We start from the raw sequence: 22,643 nt of genomic DNA on the forward strand, positions 1-22,643 counted from the left end.
GGGAAATTTAATCAGTGACTTTTATATAATGAAAATAAAGTTCGATGGCGTTTTCATTAAAAAAAAAACAAACACCACCAGACCAGGAGTAACTAACTCCAATACCTACTGAGATCTGGGGAACCAGATGAACTAGTAGAGCAGGTGAGGTGCGGGGGGTGTGAACAGTGGCCAAGTGAGCTCAAATCCTGTCAAAGAAGGGCAATGGGGTCAGCTCTGGTCATTGCTGCCATGTGGGAACACAGGCCCAGAGCTGCCAGACCTTTCGATTCTTTAAAAAGGTGCTAGAAATCCAGATTGTACATGAAATCTCATTTTTACATGTTGGCTTCCAATTCACATTTTTCAAAGACACAGTACAGGCCAAATCAAACACATCTGAGAGCTGGATTTATCCTGTGTGCCGTCAGTTTGCAAGCTCTGCATAAAAATTCAGCTTAAATAAATTACCACCAGTAATGTGCAAAACAGATCCTTCTCCCTTACCCCCTCCATCTCTGAGGACTGCAGCAGGGGGCCAGGGAAGCCACTGCAGGTGAGAAGAGGTTCAGGGATGAGGTAGGGCCAATGCCATCTGTTGTCCAAATTACTACATAAGAACTGGAAGTTCACATTCCCATTTTGACAGAATCTGATCAAAACAGCCACTTCCAGTCAGCCTGCTACCCTCCATCAGAAGGCAAGATTTTTACTTTTGTTATGAAAATTATCTTCTGTCACTGGGCTGCCAAAAACAGAATCTTAGGGTTGGCAGGACTCTGTATGTCACCTAAAACAAGTCGCCTTCTGATGCCTAAATCCCCACTTGGACAATATTTTCCAGGGACACAGCACCCAGCCTCAAACACTGCCGGGGACTTCAGAGCTTAAGTATGTCCCTTTAAAACATCTCTAAGTGTTAGAAAGGTCTTCCAGACACTAGACTTCTAAAAACCCAGCCCAAATTCAGATTAGATTTTTTTTGGCAGCTGCCTCGCCATGACTCACACCACTTACTGTCCACGAGACCCTTAAGTCTTTTTCACAAGTGCTGCTGCTAAGCACAGCTCTCCCTAAGCTGTACTCACTTGGCCAGCTGGGTTTTTAGACATAAGGGCAAGGCTTTACATTTTCTCCTTACTAAATTTTAGCCCCCCTCTACGTTGCGATGAGGAGGCCATCCGTTCATAGGTACAAATTTTTTGTTTCACATTCTTTTAAGAGGACTTTGATCTACGTCTGCCCCATGGATTGCTGGAGCTGAAGGCTCTGCACTTAATCGATAACACAGATGGCACTGGGACATTTGCCATTAAAACGACCTACCGTCTACCTTCTCCGAAGCCTGGTTGCTGGGAATATTTATGAAGGATTGAATGAAGGTTGATCCATTTCTCCAGATCAAAAAGCTCAAACACCAACAGGAGCTAAGCAGACAACGAAAGAGTGAGGTGGACCAGGTGCGCCCTAGAGCAAAGCAGAGCCCATGCCCCATTGGAAGGGGGCAGCCAATTTTGGCCTCTGTCTGAGAATGAGGGCCCAGTGTTTCTAGATCTTCTTATTTCTTAAAAAAAAATGCCAGAAAAAAAATATTTTTATTTGAACTCGCCTGATTTTCTTTAAAACTTTCTTGATATTTTTAATGTTGGAAACTAATTTTCTTTTGTAAATGTTCCAAAAGCCAAACAAAACACACCAGTGTAGTTACGTTTACCTGCAAGCTACTGGTTCTGCTGTAGATGTTCTAAATGTCATTCTTTGATTGAATCAAGCCCTTCAAATCTGGGTAGGAATAATAATAGAGAACACTTATTACGTGTGGCCTGTATTCCAGACACTGGGCTAAAAAGTGTGGATTATCTCATTTAATTCTCACAAGAGTCCAGTGAGGTATCCATTTTTACAGAGGTGGAAACTTAGTAAGTGATAAAGCTGTCATTCAACCCTCAGTCTGGCTGACTTCAGAATCCAGTGGTTTGTGGAGCACACTGTTTGAACAGAAATGCTGTAAATGAATTGTGCTTTAGTGTTCTAACTATCAATTTACAGTGAGGGATTTTACCAATAACTACTAAAAATGTGTTGTAATCACTACTATAGGTGACTAAGGCCACACCTGCCACATCTCAGGGTCCTTATGGCCCCCTGCAGCTGAAGGGCCCTCCTGCTCCCCCTCCCCTTGCTCCCCTCAAGAATGGATCAGAGGAAAATATCACAGCACTTCTCTTTGGGGGAGATTGTCTTGCTCTTGACTCCAGCCTTGTACTTATTCTTGAGGAGAAGTGAAGGATTTACTTAAAATAATGCCAGGGAGTCTCTATTGTCGTGCAAGTCTCATTGAACAACCCTATCTGATGAGCATAATTTGAGACAGAAGATAGAATATAACTTCTTGGCCTTATCCAGAAATAGCAAACCCAACTGCCTATAGAAGCCAGGAAGTTTACCTTAGGTCAATGAGTGAAGCAGTAGGTGTCAGGTAAGAGGGTGTGGGGACGCAAGAGCTCCTGCCCAGAAGTGGAAGAGACTGAGAGTACATCTAAAAATGGCAGCTTCTACTCAGCTCTGGCTGATGGGCTACCATGTTGGAATGGGGACCCGGTGCAGCCAAATTGTCCAATTTGTTTTCAAAGAGTCAGAAATGCAGATTTTTCTATGAAGTTGCCCTGTTTTATTGTGCATCTCAACAAAAGACATCACTGGCCTGCAGAACATCACTTGCTTGGTAATCAATGTTGGTCTGGAAGAAAATAAGTTGAATTTTCAATTTAATCTTGAGCTGTTTTGAACATCTGAAGAAGGAGAAGGACTCAAAGAGGTTCTTAAATCCTTGGGGCCTAAACTACCAATCTCCTGACTTCATGGCAGGCACACGATGGAGCAGTGCTGAGGATGCAGGCTGAACATCATTGATTTTCCATTGATTTCTTCCACAGAGGGAGATAGCCACATCCTGAGTTGATCATAAGCTTGGAAGTTAATGTCATGGGGGCATTAGAAGAAAGGTCAACAAGAATGGGAGGGACAGGGATGTTGACCTCGACTTAGCTGAAGACCAACTCTATTCATTCCTCCCAAGTCAGGGTCACAATTAAGGGCATGGAAATCTACCCATTGGAAGAAAATGATATAATGGTTCGAGAGCACATTTGTGAACCAAAATTCCTAGATGTTGTACCTCCAAGGAGGTCAAAAGTCAAGTCTGGGTGGGTGCAGACTTCTTACTCTTCTCTCTGTGGCTGGTTAGACTTGGTAACACCTCAGAGAGAAGTCAGGGTAGTTACCCAAGTTGGTCCCTATAGGGGTTTGAGCTCCAGACCAGCTTTTGTTACCCTGGAGCAATAGAACCAAGACTCAAGGATGGGTGTGCCCAACCCACCAAGTCCAAAGGAATTCTGCAGGTGAAGATCAGCCCACCAGACTTCGACATTAGGACATTAGGGTATTGAGCCACAGCTTCGGGGCAGACATTCATTTCCCAATGAGTGGCCTCTATCATCTATTTCCCTCTGAATCCTCTTAGGGAGGTGCCAAGAGCCACCTGGACAAGGGACAAGGCTGGGGTCAGGGTCCAAGGTCTGATATCCTAATCAAAGGCCAATTTGTTATTACTCCATTTACATTTCTACCTATTCAGGGGAGAAATTCCTCTCAAGGCTCAATATCCATAAAGGTTTAGTTTCTCTTGAAGAGTTGGTGGTGTTCTCTTAAAGGTATTATTAAACTGTACAATTTTAGAGTCAGTGCCTTATCCCATTCTGTTAAGATATCTCTGCTTCCTGGTTCTATTTACCGCAGAATGTGCTGTTTCTCTTAATGGTAATCACTGTTTATGGAGCACCTACCATGTGTCTGTTCTGACCTGAATGCTTTACAGAAATGCCCAAGGGAGGTATATTGTTCCTGTTTTACAGAGGTACAGAGAGCCAAGCCTCAGGGAGGTTAAACAATTTGCCCACAACTAGTAAGTGGCACAGCTGGACTCTGAGCCCAGATCTACTACCTTCCAGAGCCTGCAGTATTACTTACAGTTGTGATTATTAATAACAATAGCTAACACTGATTGAGTCCTTACTATGTGCCTAGCCCTGTGCAGTGGGCTTTACATACATTGTCTCAATTTAACCACCTAGATAACTCTTTGAAATTAGATTACTATCTTCACTTTATAGATGGGGAAACTGAGGCTCAAAGAGATTAAAAAGACTTGCCCAAAATCACATAGTAAGAAAGTAGCAGAGCTGGGCTGCAAATCTCCAGCAGTTTGATATTAACAACCATGTTCCCGATTACTAAGCCCGCCTTCCTCGGTTTCCTGACATTCTCAAACTGGATGGGCACGCTCATGTTCCCATCCACTCAGTTGAAACACTGAACAGGGCAGAGCCTTTTGGCAGGCCGCTGGAGACTTCACCTAGGGAACAATGGACCATGCAACAATCACCACTTGTTTGGACAATTATGAACCCATCTAATGATGCCCTTAGGCTGACTTGTACTTAAGGAACTGGTGCAGGAGAGGGAGAAGAAAATGTGGCTTCTTGATAGTAATAGAGAAGGGTCCAGAGGCCCAGTGCTGAGACTGGTCCCCTCCTTCCTAACTGCAGGACTACACAAGGCTGTTTCTAGGCTTGGCTCCAGGCCTTCCCCCACCCATTCAGATGATAATTATCTGGGTTTTAGAGGTATTGGAGCCCCCAAGTTGAGCCTCAGATAATCCTTCCAGTTTTGTCAAGCAACTGGCCATTTTCCCACTTCCAGGGGAAATAAGGGATTTTGTGGTTTACCGGCCACAGTCTGGGGTAGAGGCCAAAAAGGGTCTTTGTCTGAGGAGCCTGGAGAAGGCTTATTCCAGGGCTCTGACCAAGGAAACTGGTGATTCAGGGACATTCCCGTTTCTTGGGAGACATTTCTCCAGGAGTATCAGGATTTGTCTTTTCTCAATCCCTTTCATTCATCTTGCCCTCCTTGGAACCAACTGTCAGGTCTTTGACAATAATGAGGATGGAGAGATGTGGCTCTGTCTCTTTATAAAACTGTGCAATTAAATTTTCATTAATGAAGTTATTTACTTTCTCCCAGCAATATCATTTCTGTTGTGGACTTAGCTGATTTCTTTTTTAATTCCTTTTAAATAGAACTGGAAGGCAGTGTTTCCTGGAAGAGCATCTTAATATTTTCATAAGCCTAAAACTAACTGTGCGTATATTTTTCTGTCCTTGATAGCTATTCCAGAAGCTTTGAATGCCTCCTGTGTGGCAGGCACTAGGCATAAGAATTCAGAATGAATAAAAGAAGGCCCCTGCACTCTGAGGCACTCATAGGGAGACAGACACATAAACAACCCCATGGTAATAGCAGCATGCCCCGGGGAGGAGCTAGGCAAAAATAGAAATAATTAACATTTCTGCAGAACTCTAGAGTTTACTGTCTCACACACCACCTCATTTGATCCTCATGGCAACTAGCCTTTAGGGTAGATAATGCCTCATTTTACAAATGAGGATGCAAGGATGCAGAATGGAGAAGTGCCTCATTCAAAAGACAGATCAGACGGGTTTTATGACTAAATCCAAGACTCTGGACACAGCAGCACAATGGCTCCTGATTTTAACCCAGTACTTCAATGGTTGGACTTGACTATTCCACCCCTATACCCATCTCTTAGAATTTTAAAAGAACGGAGAAAAGAAAACATCTTCCACACTGCATGGGAGGTGGAGGGAGGGAGAGATAATCCAGTAAAGTAATACAGATAATTTCATCAATCATTCTTACAATACATAATGAACACCACAAAAATGTTAAGCAAAACTTAAAAATCTCTTGCAGGTGTTTTCCTTCCTTCCTCCCTCCCTCCCTCTCTCCTTCGTTCCTCCCTCCCTCTCTCCTTCCCTCCCTCTTTTCTTTCCATAGTGCAGCTGATGTCTGAACATCCTCCACAGCAGAAAAAACTGTCAACAAATTCCTTACTTTTATTGTCAACTTGGTGGGTTTTTAAATTAGAAAAGTAATCACAATCACTATTTCAGAAGTCAAACAAAAATAGAAGAATATAAGGGAAAAGGTCTCCTTTCTACTGTTCCTTGTCACTAACATCCTGCCCCAAACCCCACCTCTACCTGATTCCTAAGTCCCCAAGAGAAAGCATCATTATCAATCATTAAAAACTATGAGATTCTTTTTATACATACCCAAATACATAAAGACACACATTTTTTATTTTTAAAAAATAGGATTGTAACACACACAGACATACATACACTGAGAGTTCAGTCTTTTCTTAGATAATAAAAGATTTATCCAAGGTCATTCAGCTGATAAGCCATAAGCTAAGACTCAAACCCAGGTCTATGCAATTCCATTCTGAGCACCCCCACCCTCAACCCAGCCATATCACAGCTGCCTCCTTCAACAATCCATATTCTTGCCTCACTTACTTTCTGTGACTTGAACGTAACTATCCAGCCAGGATGGATTTCTATCCTCTTCAGTTGATCCCTGGCTTTAATTTCACCTTAAAAGCACTTATCCCATTACTGTACTTATCATCTTAAATATAACTACTATAAAATTCCTTTTCTGAAACCATTTCAATCTTTTACACCAGAAATTGTGTGTTTCTCTTAGAAGTACCAATCTTTCTGACCCCTTAAATATTTTGATTGCTTCTGACCCTTCTCTAAATGAAAAGATGGTTCTGTCTTGGTCCTAAATAGCTCAGGAAATAATGTGGTGGGATAAGCTTGACCAATTCAGCTTTACAGATCAATATCAGAAATCGCCTAGAATATTTTCAACAATTTATATCCATTCGCTATAGGTTCCTCCAAGAACTCTGTACCATCCTTTCATAACACTCAACATTTTTATAATTACAAGTTAAAATTTGTCTTCCTCTTATGGAGTCAGGAAACATAGTAGGAACTAATAAATATCTGTTAAACTAAATCAAAGTAAACTGGCCCACCATGTTCTCAACATTTCTTTCCCACTATTCCCAATAGCATACAATTCTGTTTCTGGCAGAGAGCAGTGGGGCCACCATCATTATTTTGGTGCAGAGTTTCAATGGTGATATTATGCCAAGTATGAGATCCAGCAAGACAGATATATTCAAGGTGGGGCCTAAAGCAAGAGAATTGGGCCATACATGACTAAAGCCCTAGATGAGCTGAGAGTCAAGAGACAAACTCAAAAAACCACAACCAGGCAAATGGTCAGGAGTCCAAATGGTCAGGGTCAGAGGATAAGAAGTATTTAGTTACCAGATATCAGAGCAAGGGAGTGACTGTTTTTCTGCCTCCATTTCCCCAAGATCATTTATCTTCAGGAGATCCAAAAATACTGTCTGGCCCTAACTGGTTTGGCTCAGTGGATAGAGCGTCAGCCTGCGGACTCAAGGGTACCGGGTTCGCTTCCAGTCAAGGGCATGTACCTTGGTTTTGGGCACATCTCCAGTTGGGGGTGTGCAAGAGGCAGCTGATCGATGTTTCTCTCTCATTGGTGCTTCTAACTCTCTATCCCTCTCCCTTCCTCTCTGTAAAAAATCAATAATAAAAAAAAACATACTGTCTAGAAAGGCCACTATTAAAAATAAAGCACATGTAAAATAAAAAGTAATGTACTGGCCAACTCTACTTGGAAACGTCCTACTGAGACAATGATTGGAGAGCAGTCATGCTGCTCAGCCTGTGTGCATTCTTTACTACAAATAAAATCAGAGAAACGACATCTACTCTTTGGTGTTCTTGAAGGTGACTAAAGTGTTTCATTGTTACATGTCTCTCATGTCATCTCTCTCTCTCTCTCTCTCTCTCTCTCTCTCTCTCTCTCTCTCTCCTTTTAAGGCACTCTAAGCTATGGAAGGTCCTCCTACAGAGCTATCCCGCCCCCTCTGAGCTCCAATCTCTCAGTAAGAACTCTACGTGCCTACAGGGCTTTCTGTCTAACAAAAAGTTGGAAAACCCACTGACCTATAGTAAACTACATTCTGAAAATACCCTCACCAACCATTATAAGCCAGGGGAGAACAGGTTACCACTGTTGGGAACAGACTAGCAATCGGGAATCTCAAAAGCTCCACTGATGACCAGGAACTCCAGCAGAGAGCAACAAAGAAAGGTGAATCAGAGGGACGGTGCCATCAGAGAGGGTAACCTGCTTCTTGAGACTAAATTCTTTGCTTTAGACAAGACTCTCTTTTTAGTACTTCCTGCCAAAGTACTTCCTGAGTACCAACAGGGAAGTGAGACTACAGTGTACTGGGAAGGGGGGAAATTTTAACCGAACGTGACTGGAACAGATATTATAGTGTCAGGGGAAGTTCTTGATGAGTGAGCTCAGTTCCCCCCAATTTTATACAGGTTTGTGGGGATAGAAGTGGCCAACACAAGCCAGCTACCACACTCCCCCGCCCTAAAGGACCATCCAAACACATGGAAGATCAGGCTTATTGATTGATGTTCTTACTTGGCAACGTCTGTTTATTTTTAGGCCATACTCTGTCTATTTCAGACCTAGGTCTACAGGCCTATGATGATTTCCTTATCAGTTTTATTTTTATAACTTTTCATAAAAGATCTATGATCCCATTTTTTTGTTACACAAAATATAAAACAGATTTAATAGAGATATAGAATCTGGAAGATTATATATTGAAAATTTATAGTGGTTATCTCAGGTAGTGGCTTCTAGATTCCTTTTTTCCTTTTTTATATTTTTCTGTATTTTTAAAACTTTAAAAATAATGAGCATGCACACATCCATAATCATAAAAAAATGTTACCAAAAAAAGGCTCTTATCCTCCATCTCCAAGGACAAAGACTCATAGGATCCAATGGTTAAAAAGAACTTCAAGCTCCTCTCATTTCAAATCTCATCTCCCACAGCCCCTCCATTCCATCTACTATGAATTTCAGCCACATCAAATTTCTCACCATTTCCCAAGTACGCAGGCTCTTTCATGACCATCCCATACCTTTTCACAGGCTGTTCTCTCTTCAGGAAATGCTTTTTATCATCTTGAGAGCTTCTACCCATCCTTCACAGCCCTACTCAAAAGTCCTCTTTCCTATAACAACCTCTCCAGCTATCCCAGGCAAAGCTGACATGCTCACTCTGAGTTTCCGCAGTGTGTGATTCCAGTACTGTACTATTCCAGCACTTACTGTATTAATTTATGTTTGTAACTACAAGTCTATCAAAGACAGGAATGGAAACTATATTTTACCCATTTTGTGTCCCCATATTAGATACATACTCAACTAATAAAAAAATATTGGATTCTCTGCAGTACCCCTGCAAGTAGCACCTGGTCTCTCTACCTCATTCCCCTCTAAGCCATCAACTGCATTGCTCTGCATAGATACAATTATCCCTTCTGTGGATTAATTTTCCTGAATTATCTCTCAATCAGGATTTGGGGAAAGCCTGGCTCTGCTTCATTACTAGTATGTGCCTCTAGACTGCAGTTCCTAGTTTGATCCCATGTACCCCAAAGCAAAATATCTACACGTGGTTGTGTGCAAAGTCCAACACAAGGACATCTACATTCATTCATTCAATCAACAAATATTAGGTTCACCTGTTAAATAACAAGTGCTATTCCAGGTGCTAACAAAACCAATGAGCAAAAGAAACAAAAGTCTTGTTCTTACAGACTTTCAATTCTGGTAAAGAGAAGAAATAAACAAAGAAGGGGAAATATCATATAGTCATAAGTGCTCTGCTAACAATTCACGTCAGCAGACCCAGTAGTTACTCCAGGGCTACCTAAGATTGAGTGGTCAGGAATTGACATGAAAGCTGAAAGCAGAATACCTAGAAGGAGCCAGCCATGTGACAATCGAGACGAAGAGGATTCCAGAAAGAGGAAAAATCTAAGTGCAAAGGCCCAAAGCAGATCCAAGCTTGGAGAATTCAAGGAGCCAGGAAAGTGGACAGGTAATGTGGCCAATGTAGGCAGAGCACAGCTTTGTAAGCTGAGGTAGGGTTTTGGATTTAATTCTCATGCAGTGAGATGCTACTGGAAGGTTTGGAAACCAAGAGTGACATAATTAGATTTAAACTGTGTAAGAATTACTGCTGGTTGCTGTGGGGAGAACAGATTATGAGGACGAGAGAAGCAGCAGGGAGACCACATAGGAATACTGTCTTTCAACTGGGGCCTATTTTGCACTCCACCCCCCAGGGGACATCTGGCAATGTCTGGAGACATTTTTGGTTGTCACAATTTGGGGAGGGGAGTGCTACTGGTATCTATTGGGTGGAGGCCAGAAATGCTGCTCAACATCCCACATTGTGCAGGACATTCCTCCCTCAACAACAAAAAAATGATCCAGCCCAGAATTCGGAGAGTGCAGAGGTTGAGAAACCCTGAGTTAGGAAGATGTTGCCATGGTCCCAGCAAGAGGTGATGGTGGTCTGGGTCAGGATGGTGCAGATGGAGAAGGGAGGAAACTCACTGCAATTAATATTTTGAAATATTAAAGGTTTTCTTCCAGATTTCCTTAGACCCCTTGGACCCGATTCAGGCAGGGAAGGCATTCTGTGTTCATTGCCTCAGAGAAAGAAAATACAGAGAAAGACTCAATTCTTGGCTTTTGACTTTCCAAAGCCTAGCCCTCAGGGAGAATAAAAAGATATGTGGATTATGGACAATAGCTATGAGAGAATGTTTGATGACAACGTGCCAGGTTATCACCCCTCTTACCCACCTTTCTCCTTACAGCCCTACACATGAATAACGATTTCAGGGAGTCAGGTGTATACAGATTTTATGCATGTATAAGAAAATAACCTGCACCCTGTGTCACCCCAAACAAGCCCAGGAACAGAGAGGAGCTGGGCCACTTCCCCAGGGAGAGCCCCAGGGAGACACTGGAGGTGGAGAGAGTGCTGGCATGGCAAGACAAGCCTGAGACAAATGTCCAGTCCCTCACCATGATGGCATGTGGGCCTCAGGATGACCCCTGATGCCTGCAAATCACATGGAAGGAAATGAAGCGGGGGCATGCAAAGGAGCCTCGGGATTTGAAAAAGGAGGATCACTGTCACAGACTGACCCCTGAATGCCCAGTAAGAAGGAGAAGAGACCAGTACTGAGTGCCAAATCAAGCAAATGTCCTTAGTGCTGCCTGTTTCAACCTGGATTTGGGATACAACACTGGAGGAAATGAGAGAGGAAACCCCAAATTGACTTCGATTTGTTGCTGCCACCTCCAACGGAATAGAGATGTGAAATGGAATTAAGTTACAAACTATAAAGAAAAGCACATTTCTCATGCACCTGGATTTTTGGCTGAGATCTGTTCACTCTAGCATGCAGTGGGCCATGCATGGGCTTCTGTGTGTTCATCTGCACCATTATCACCTGGCACTAGCTGTGCCATCCCAGGGGCAGTGCCTAGGCCCACTCAAGGCACCTTGAACACTGCCTGCAGCCTAGTGTACCCCCTTACTGTCATGCACAGATGGGCACATGTGTACATGCCATGCATATTGATCAGGGGTGAGCTGTCACCAAATTACCATTTAAATCAATGGTTGAGCGCTCTGTAATTGGAAATGTCAAAACCAACATTTTCTAAGTGACCTCAAAAGAGCACACTGATATCACTTAGCTGAGCTGGATATGCTTTTGTCTTACCGCTTCCCTTCTTCAAATTGCCCTCTGAAAGAAGTATAAAAATTAGGGAAATGGGCAAAAGACAAAAAAGAGAAAGAATCTGGATAATCCACAAACCATGTACATTTCCAAAATGTAATCTCAAGAACAGAGTCTTGAAAGATGTTCCATGCAAAGGATCTATAGATGAAATAAGTTTGAGGAAAGCCCTAACCCCTTTTGGAGACTCCCACCACTTAACACATTCAAGGTTCCCAGAAGTCCTGTGGGAAACAAACTTATTTCATTCAGTTTATGCTAAAACTTCCAAAACCTATTTGACCACAAATTTTTTTCCACCCAACACCTCCACTCTCATGGAATACATCTAAAGAAACACTACTCCAAACATAAATTGGCCTAATAATTAAACAAATTTAAGAGAACAGAGCCAAAATCCCACTCCTGGCCAGCTAGGATATTTTAGAAATAGCAACAAGCCATCAGGAATGAAGCATTTACAAGTGCAATTGAGCCCAGGACACAGCTTTTTGCATCCTGTGTTAGGCCAGAGGTTCTGAAATTCAGCATTTTTAGAAGGTCAACCCCTGTCACCGTCTTGGCACTTAGAAGGAAAGGGCCAGTTTCTGAACCAGCCTAACCTCTTCTCCTGATCTCTCCAATCCTTAACCTGTCATATACTTGCCTCATTCTGTTTTCCAAGGCACCACTCAGCTCTGCCTCCCAGGCAACCTCTCCTTGACAGCCAAGATATTTTATAAACATCAACAAGCCATCAGGAATGAAGCATTTACAAGTGAAACCACTGCCAGGGCTTGCCCCACCCGCCAGAGCAATTCAACTCCATACATTTATTGATCACCAATTAGATCCCAAGAATGAGGCTATAGCAATAAATCAAACAGATAAAGCTTTTGCCCTTCTGGAAATATGTTCTAGAAGTGTCTGCTAGTTAGAATCCTTCTCTAAACATCAGTTTCCACATCTGGGAGGGAAAAAGTAGGAGACTTGGACCAGAAGACACTTAAGATTTCTGTTTCTATATTTCCAGGTTGATGAAGGTACAGCTTATGCATATACAAGAAAATACTTGACCTCTGTCAAGTATTTGTAGTATATATAGACTCTGTCAAGTCTATAGGAGTGTTTCCAGTCAGCTAGTTTCCCAAAGATGACTCCCTGTGGTGGGAGTGAAGGGACCTGACACAGCTAGGGGACATCAAGCGGAGACTAAGAGAGATTGGATGAGAAGGTGCGTGGAAGTGTTAGGGAGGGTAGGAAGTCAAAGATTAAGACCCATCCCAGACTTCCCCCTCCAAAGAAGAAACCTTTGGGTTTCAGAGCCATGTTGCCTTGGTGTGCATCTTGCCTCCCTACACAACCAGAAGTCAGGAAGACTGGTTTAAACCCTAGCTCCGCCACTATTTGATATGTAATCATATGCAACTTACTTTGTTTCCCTGAACTTTAGCCTTTAATCTATAAAATGGGACTAATAATGACTATCTCTCAGGAGTATTGGATCACAAAATTAGATGCTGACTATATGACTGAGACCTAGATCTAAATAAAATTTAATTACCTCCCACTGCTAAATAAAGCTGTATAGCCTGAAGAATGGCTTATAACAGTCACTAAATGAATGGGTGAATGAATGAATGATAGAGGTTTCTGCTAAGGAAAGGTCATCCCTAACAAATAAACATTTGTTGTGAAAACTCCAGAAATGGCCAATATAGACCCCCAAATCCACTAATTCCCCGGACTGGGAGGCGCCTGAAGTACAGTGCTCCACAGCCACACCCCACCCAGACTGTGACAAATAATCACTTCATCAAATATCATCTTGGCTTTCAACATATCGGCCTTCACCAAATCCCTACTAATAAATGTCTCCCCTATCAGAGACAAAGAAGGAAATTCAGCAGGCCAATACAACCCCTGCTTTCAATGGAACAGAAAGTATGGGTGTTATCATGGGCTAAATGTTTGTGTCACCCACACACAAATTCAAATGTCAAAGGCCTAACCCCCAATATGATGGTATTTTGTGGTGGGTGTGGCCTTAGGAGGTGATTAGGATTAGATGAGATAATGAGGGTGGTGACCTCCTGTTTGGGATTAGTGCCCTTTTAAGAAGAGAAAGACAGAGAGCTCACTCTCATCACACACTAAGGAAAGACCATTTAAGCACACAGCAAAAAGACAACCATCTATAAGCCAGGAAATGGACTCTTAACAGAAATTGTATCTGCTGGCACCTTGATTTTGGACTTCTCAGGCTCCAGAATTGTGATAAATAAATGTCTGTTGTTTAAACCACCCAGTCCATGGTATTTTGTTATAGCAGCCTGAGCTAAAATAAATGTCAAAGAAAATAACTGCTTGAGCCATGAGTTATAAGAGTAAAACTTATTAGTAACTTATCAGCCACTCCCCCAACCAATCGTGTGCCAAGCACATTGGGGAAACAAAGATGACTATAAGTGTTTCTTCCCTCAAGAGTTCAGAGCCAAAGGACTAAACACAAAATTGTAATAAAGGATAATAAGGCTCAGAATAGGAGGGCAGATGTGAGGGAATCACTAATTCTGCCTAGGAGAGTTAGGAAGGCATCATGGAAGAGGGTATCATTTGAGCTGGAACTGAAGGATGATTAGGAGTTGGTGAGACAAAAAGAGGTGTGATGAGAGCAGAAAATGGGGAAAGAATTTGAGGTAGAAAAGGGTATGCAAAATCCAGAGACAAGGGATGTGGTTGTAAGAGCAGACAGACCTATTTATAGAGAAGACAACTGAAGATAAAGCAGGAAAATTGGCTGAAGGCCCATCACCAAGACTTTTTATGGACTTCACTTTGTAGGCCAGAAGTTACAAACTGGTGGGCCATGAGCTGAAACTGTCCTACTGTCAGGTTTGTTCAGACACTGCAGTGTTTTTTAAATCTGAGTTGCCATTTAAAAATCAAGAGATTGTCTTTATGGCCTTAGATTTGGCAAAGAATTTTTAGATATGACACCAATAACATGAGGGAAAATAGAAAAATGGATACTCTGAACCTCATAAAAATTAAAAACTTTTGTGCTACTAAGGACACCATCAAAAATGTGAAAAGACAACCCACCGAATGGAAGAAAATATTTGCAAATCATGTATCTGATAAGGGACTTATATGTGGAATATATAAAGAATACTTACAGCTCAATAATTTTAAGAAATTTTAAAAATAAAAATCAGGCCATTTTGTTTTAAAATCCAGATTCCCTTGAAACACTGAAAGAACTGGCCACTCTGGGTTCACATTTCGTGGCGATGACAAACTGAAGCTGCGCAATGGCTGCCTCCTCTAGACAGCTCCCTAATCAGCCACCATCCCCATGACTCCTCACTGCTTTCCCAGCTCAGCCTGCATTCCTCATTGAATCCTGTTGAAGGCAATCAGGGTTCCGAAGATGGTTGTCCAATCATTCTATGGCACAATCTCTTTAAGACTGAACTCATCTGGCCCTCAGTTGAAAATTTTGTGTTTTGTGTGTTGTTGTTTTCTTCACTGATTCTTTTCACCACATTCCAAGAAAACTGTTAGAAAGCCAAGAATATACCATATACTTTGCATCTCTCAAAACACCCAGCACAAGACTAAGAACAAAGTAGTATTGAATGAGTGCATAAACGAATGCATTCTCTGTGATCTTATTCAATACCTGCTTTTCTTCCCAAAATTATAGACTTTTGCTATTAAGATAGACTAAAATGATGAGGAGCATGTAATAAAAAATAAAACACTAAAGTCAATCACTGCGCTTCTATTTCAATTTTCCATTAGGTTGAAATGGAAATGGGAACTCTGAATAAATGTAGAACAGACCATTATGTCTGACAGCAAGATGAATTAGAGCCCAAGATACTTAGAATGCCTGCAAATAAGATTACCAAACACTATCAGTGGTCTTTGAGAGAATTATGAAAAATAGGATAGGTGCCAAAAAGCTGTAGATGGGCAAATGTTGTTCTAACTTCAAAAGGGGAACAAGTTATAACTTGCCTGTTCCTGACTAGAGAATATGATGTCACTCTCAGGCAAGATTCTTGAACAGATTTGTAAAGGGACATTTGTGAGCACACCAGTCAGGAAGCAATGTCCACTTGGAACCAGCACAGGGTCACCAAGAACAAATCATATTAAATTCATTTCATTTTCCTTCTCTCTGACAAGGATCCTAGCTAGTAGATTGAAGAAATAGGGCAGATATAAATATATATGTTTGCAATGAGGGGTTGGGCAGTGAAAAGGCTAATTGAACCCTTGGGCTATATTAATAAAAGCATTACATATAGTGTAAGAGAGGTGGTAGTTGTTTTCTTTCTCTGACCACATCTAGAGGATCTCATTTAGAACTTAGTACCACTCTTGAAGAAGGCTTTTGAGAGTATCATCTTTTAGAGGTCTATTTGGCAAAACCTCTTTAAAAGCATAAAGCTTGAGAGGATGCGGAGAAAAGGGAACACTCATGCACTGCTGATGGGAATGCAGACTGGTGCAGCCACTATGGAAGACAGTATGGAATTTCCTCAAAAAGTTAAAATGGAACTCCCATTTGACCCAGTGATCCCACTTCTAGGAATATATCTCAAGAAAACAGAAACACCAATCGGAAAGGATATATGCATCCCTATGTTCATAGCAGCACAATTTACCATAGCGAAGATCTGGAAACAGCCTAAGTGCCCATCAGCAGATGAATGGATTAGAAAACTGTGGTACATCTACACAATGGACTACTATGCTGCTGTAAAAAAGAAGGAATTCTTACCATTTGCAACAGCATGGATGGAACTGGAGAGCAGTATGCTAAGTGAAATAAGCCAGTCAATGAAAGAAAAATACCACATGATCTTACTCATTTATGGATAATAAAGACCATTATAAACTGATGAACAAAAATAGATACAGAGGCAGAGCAGCATCGAACAGACTGTCAAACTACAGTGGGAAGGCCAGGGAGGGTTGGGGGGCGGGAGGTGGGGTAAGAGATCAACTGAAGGACTTGTATGCATGCATATAAGCATAACCAATGGACACAAGACACTGGGGGGTAGAGGAGACCGGGGGAATGTCAAGGGAGAAAAAAAAGGAGACATACGTAATACTCTTTGTAATACTTTAAGCAATAAAACAAAATATTTTAAAAAGCATAAAGCTCTCATCCAGATTTCTGCCATCTGTTGGAAAATGGAAAGATCTGGCTGGGCCTCCATTCCTAAATGGTCAACTGGTTGAATCTAGGTAGTGATTGCCCATTTGTACAGGACATGCACGCTCAGGCCCATCATAATCACTACCACCCCTTCTTATATTGCCTTCGCTGAGGTGGTGGAACACCTGTCACAAATCATCTTACTTGGCCATCATCACTCATTTACTCTACGTGCCAAGCACCCAAATGCACCGAAGTTTGCAACCGAGGATGCAGTAGAGTCAAAGGAGAGTGAAGATAAGCAGCAGAGAATTATTGTAAATCAACAAATGAGGATAATCAGAGTCTAGGGGCTATGATCAGAGTCTCCAAACATCCAATGGGCAGTCATGGAGAAGAAGCATCTGTCTTGTTCTATGAAGTCCCAAGGGGCAGATACTATAGAACCAATAAACGGATGAGAGACTTTATTTAACCCAACATAAAACCACTTACAACAGCCAGAGCTGTCCAAAGATAGAGTATGTGGGCTTTGGAAGTGGTGAGTTCCCCATCACTGGAAATGAACAAGATATGGTATACTACTGCATTGCAGGTATTTAATCAAAGGACTTCAAGTATCTGATGAAGCAAGAAAAGGCATGAGTCTGAAATTTTTTACAACAGGAAGAAAAACTGCTTTAAGACATTTCCTTTTTGGGTCAATAAATTCTCCAGAAAGAGATAAAAGACAGTACGTTTACAAAGAACTCAGTATCATTTTTAAAAATCAAAAGTTCCCCTCACAGAAGTCACAGAGGACAAAATCTGTCTAACTAGGTGGTGTGTTTGCAACAGATTGGTCAAATGCTGCCCAGGGAGAAAGATAACTGGCATCAGGCATTATTTTTGGTGATTGGTCAAACGTTCTTCAGAGGCAAGCAACAAAGGCAAGGGATCAAACTAGGAGGGAAAACAATGGAATGCCACGAAGAGGCAGCCATCCCCGCCACAAAACTGCCATCTGCTACTGACACCAATCCTTCCAGGGGCAGCTGCAGGCAAACAATGTATCAGGGAACACTGGGCCTGGCAGAAAACCTGCTGCCTTCACATTTCAGCCTTGTGACCTTGGGCTAGTCATTCAACATTACGAAGCTTCAGTTTCATCATCTCTAACACCGAGTTCATGTGAACCCTTTCTGAACCTTGTGTAAACCAAGAGTAGGGATATCTGGGAGTGAGCCACAGAAACTGTAGAGCCCTGTGCACACAATAATAATGATGATGAACAAAGAATTTTGAAAGAAAAGATTCCAGATGGTTTGGGGCACAGCAGCATCCTGACCTTAATTGTGTGGGTGTCAACACTAAAGGAATAAATTTAAACTCTTGTAAGTAGAATGCAAAGGCGTTTAGAGTCTGGAAGGGACAAGATCATTTGGGCACATTTCCTGCTGAAATGCATTACCTTGTACTTGCAGATTAGTTTTTAAAATAAAGGTGAAATGTAAAAAGTAAAAGAATCAGCCAGAGCCAGCAAAGTTCACTGGCCCAGTGGTAGCAATCCTTCAAAGTAATCAGCACATATCCTACCAACCTGTCCAAAACTCAGCATCCCCTTCCCTACTATGGCTTTTTTCAAGGGAACCTCCGTGTATTTTTTTAAAATTACACAATTTAGTCTTAGAAAATATAAACCCCCTAACTGGGTTTTTGTAGTGAGCAGTCAGGTAAATTCAAATCTCTGACAAGGGCTTGTTTCTAAATTTTCAGCAAGGCTGAAACATCATAAATCACTGTTTTCTACACTGAACTGAACACTAAAAGGGAGGAGAGCAGAGGGTTTTCTGCTTATTTCATCTTGGGGTCTACCCAGAGGTGATTAGCATGTGAGGTTCGACCAGAACTAAAAGGCACAAGACAGTTGGCGAGACTGGAAAAAAACTAAGGCTCTCCCCCGATGGCTGCTCCCCTCTCAAAGTTTCCCAAGCATCTGAAGCGTGGACAGAAGCTGTGACTGCCCGGCCTTCGGCCGTTCCTGAGGAGGCAACTGCCTTTCTGGGTCACTGAGTCTTGAGCTGCAGCAGCACCTAGAAGCAGGTGTGGCAACCTCAGATCGGCTGAGCCCCAAAAACTAACTTGCCGAACAGTCTACTCATCACCTCAAGGGGAGGGAGGCACCAACATCCACTGAAGATGTATCCTGTCTTTACTCTTTCTAAGGGAGACCACAACACACCCGTTCACAGCAAGAACTGTGACCAGAAAGAAAACAGATGCTAAGAGGGGGGCAGGCCCCAGCTTCCCTAAGGGTACATCCTCAGAGAAAGGGTGAGCATGAGGAATGGTGCTTTCAGGTTTTCCTTGCCAAAGCTAAGCCTAGAACTCATGAGGGTGGGAGAAGCCTGGCCTGTATGAGGGTTCTGCCTGCATTTGTCTATGCGATTGTGTCCAGTGTCCTTTTCGCCTCGCTATTGTGGATTTAGGGAGGGGCTTCTGAGAGGGGTGTGCACGCAGCCAGAGGTCATCTCACCCTCCTGGCTGGCTTCCCCTGGCACCACGGAAGCCAGGCAGCACCTACCAGCCGACACAGCGCACTGAGCTGTTGGCTTTGAATGAAAGCTGATGACCCTAACCGCTAGTGCATGGAAGGTGACTAGGGCTGCACACTGCAAGAGAATATATTTTCTGCACCAAGCTCCTTCCTTATACCTAAATGCCTGCATTAGTTTGGATCAATATGCCCCATAACAGTTAATCCATGGCAACCCAGGCCAACCAAGAGACTGACAAAGCAGTGCAGCCTCCCTGTGCTACTTCCCTGGGCACATGCATGTGAATTTCAGCCCAGAGAAAGGCGCAGAGGCAAAGCAACAACAACATAAAGGACAAAGAAAAAAACATAGTAGACCATAACAAATAGACACCATATTAAGAGACTTTCAGAAGGCCTTAGAGTGACATGTCACGGCCAAGATGATGGAGTACCTGAGACACTCCTAAATCTGGGGTCGGATCCTCCTCGCACACCTGCAATGCAGTGATCGCTACCACTTCATAATCCATACACCCAGCACCAGCGCTCTCTGCAGCTGAAACCAGTCTGGACTTGTACAGCTGCCACTGTTTCTCCTCACAATAAGATTATTGATGCATAACAACATTTCATCATGGCAGGGAGGAAAAGGGGGAAAAGCCAAAGCAAGGGAATAAGAAAGGGGAGGGGAGGCATGAGTCCCCGGCCCGCATCTCACCTTTTATTTGGGCTTCATATTCAGCAATGATCTCTTTGTCTTTCTTGAACTTAGTTTGAGATGACATCTTCCAACGTGGCCAAAGGCACTGACAGGCTATTTAATTTATATCGCCTTTTCTTCCCGTATTCTCTCTCACACGGCTCTGGTCGATTTCACAGGTTTAGGGGCTAATCTCTTTCACTTGGCTGCAGAGCCAGGGGGAAAAAAAATCCCTCTCCTGGAAGGAAAATAATCTTTACTCGCCGAAAAATGTCTCTAGTAGATTGGTCTGGTCAGCTACTCTTTCAAAAGAAGAATCACCACCCTAGGAGCACAGTAACCTGCCCCAGATTTTCAAGATTTTTCTTCAAAAAAATAAAAACCAAGAGCACACACACACTCACACACACACACACACACACACTCTCTCACACATGCACTCGCACACTCATCTGGACACGCACACACACAGTCACAATGCACACACACACACCCTCACTCACACCCATTCACCCACTCACACACTCACACACACAGACACACATCCACAAGAGGTGCGGCGCCTCCTTGGTGCTGCAGTCAGTCTCTGGCTGTCTTTCCAAGGCTCTGCTAAGGAGATGGTCAGGTTGCCAAAGGGCCAGTCATCTCGCATCCTCCCTCCCTTCAGCGCCTCTGCTCTGATGTACAGTGAGGATCAAAGCCAGAAGAGCGAGAAGGAAGTTCTGCTGCAAGGCTTAAGCTCCGGTGAACCCAGAGTAGGACTGCTCGCCCTGCAGGGCTGGCTGAGCACTCCCCCACCCACCTCGCCCTCGTCACTAAGCTCCACCTCCCGGATTTTATAACAACTGACACATTGTAGCCTACAGGAGAGCAGAACTCACTGCAAGCAAAAAGGGGAAGAGACAGTCACAAAAGGGAAGGCAGCAGGAAAAAGGATCAGGCTAGGAAAGCCAGAGAGGCCCCTGCAAACTCCTACCATTAGCAGTGGGATTAGGGAATTTTCTTCCAAAATCTCTGAAAGGTCCACCTTTTCTTTGTACTGTGCAATTTATCCAATTTCTTAAAGCAACAGCTCTGTGACAATTTGTCACTCTGTGGGAATTGTCTAGCAGAGTTGAGGGGCTGACCCGTGCAGGCATGTTCATTAATATATTTTTGAGCAATTGTGGGGTAGCAGGGACAATGCCAGACGTTTCAGACATGCAGATTTGCAAACCCTTTGAGGGCAAGCATGCTGGAAACACCCAGCTGCCTTTGTCTCTCGCTGGGCTTTAGGCAAATTAATTACTCATTGAGCCTTAGTTTTCTCACCAATAAAATGGGCTCTCTTTAGAGCCCATTTCATTCAACAAATATTTACTGAAAGCTTACTATAGGTCAGGCATTGTTCTGGGCACAGAGATACAGCAGTGATCAAAACAGGCAGGAAAATCCCTGCCTTCCTGAAGCTCCAAGGTCTCCACCTCACACAACTCCAGGAAGTCACTACATTAATATTCTCAGAGCAGAACTCAGAATGCACGGTGAATGGTGCCTGTGGAACTGTGCAAGGCAGGAGACCCTGGGAGGGGCAGACGAAAAATAAACAACATGAGTAAATTATGTAATATGGTAGAAGATGATAAGTGCTATAGAAGAGAAAATACTGCAGGGTAGGGGACTTCAGGAATGAAGGAGCTCTTGGGAAGATCAAATAAGAATGTAAAGCCAGGCTTAGCACAGCGCCGAGCATATAAGAAGCACTCAATAAATGACAGCAATTATTATGACCCTATGATATCCCCCCAACAACCTAACAACACAGTATAAGTAATCCCTCTTTCACAAATGAAGGAACAGAAGCACAGATACGGGAAGTAACTTACCCAAGGTCACCAGCCTTCAAGCCTAGGCTGTCTGACACCAGATCAGATTCTGCCCATGCAAAGGCTCAAAACATTCTACTAGACAGCTGAAACCCATTTCATGTGCCTTGAAAGTAGAATAAGATTGAACAATGAAATCAAGCACTATATAGGGTCCCTGACCACTGGGATTTCACGTTAAGATTATCATTAACATGTACTAGTATAATCCCCTGAGTATGGTATTTTCACAAATTTCTCAAAATAGTCTTCCATTTGCCTTTTTTGAATGTATAATTAATTACTTGACTCAAGTTCTGAAATGAATAGATTACCCATGCCAATCCATGGAGGCTTCCTTGAGAGGGTGGAGCTGTAATGGGTCTCCCCAGATAGACATGGCGAGGGGAGTGTGGGCAGCAGGGCATTCCTTTGGAGCAAAGAGTATGAGCTACGGTCTACAGATGGGAATGCACAGGATCTACTTGGAGAAAGCACTGGGAAAAGTCCAGCTGGTGAATCACAGAGCTTATTCCAGCTTCGTGCCCAGAGACAGGAGTTTGCAAAGCTCATAAATCACAAATGGCCCACAACCATTGCCATCACCCCTCTGCCTCATCCTTCCCATGAACATACTCAGGCCCTCTTCGGTTCCCCTTTGGACTAGTTTAAAAAAGAGAACACCACACATGTTACCTGAGAAAGATGTGCTCAGAGATTAGCATCCCTGCCTCAAGCCTAGACTCTCAGAGAAAAATGGGAGTCAACACTGCAC

At 42.9% G+C, this 22,643-nt stretch overlaps 1 protein-coding gene across 6 annotated transcripts in view; it reads right to left on the reverse strand.

The window, feature by feature from the left end:
• The window catches only part of SRGAP3 (SLIT-ROBO Rho GTPase activating protein 3), a 369,413-nt gene that overhangs the window by 207,153 nt on the left and 139,617 nt on the right, over positions 1-22,643 (reverse strand). For 4 of the 6 annotated variants that reach the window (XM_059663444.1, XM_059663443.1, XM_059663447.1 and 1 more), the window contains exon 1: positions 20,043-20,806. The exons of 1 other annotated variant lie outside the window; for it this stretch is intronic. In XM_059663444.1, coding sequence (XP_059519427.1) covers positions 20,043-20,109 — 67 coding nt within the window. In that variant the 5' untranslated portion in view covers positions 20,110-20,806. Of the gene's footprint in view, positions 1-20,042; positions 20,808-22,643 lie in introns of those variants that run through there. One more of the 6 variants, XR_009448505.1, reaches the window with a different exon arrangement.

The sequence above is a fragment of the Myotis daubentonii genome, chromosome 14 (assembly GCF_963259705.1).
Source record: "Myotis daubentonii chromosome 14, mMyoDau2.1, whole genome shotgun sequence".
NCBI classification, from domain to species: domain Eukaryota; kingdom Metazoa; phylum Chordata; class Mammalia; order Chiroptera; family Vespertilionidae; genus Myotis; species Myotis daubentonii.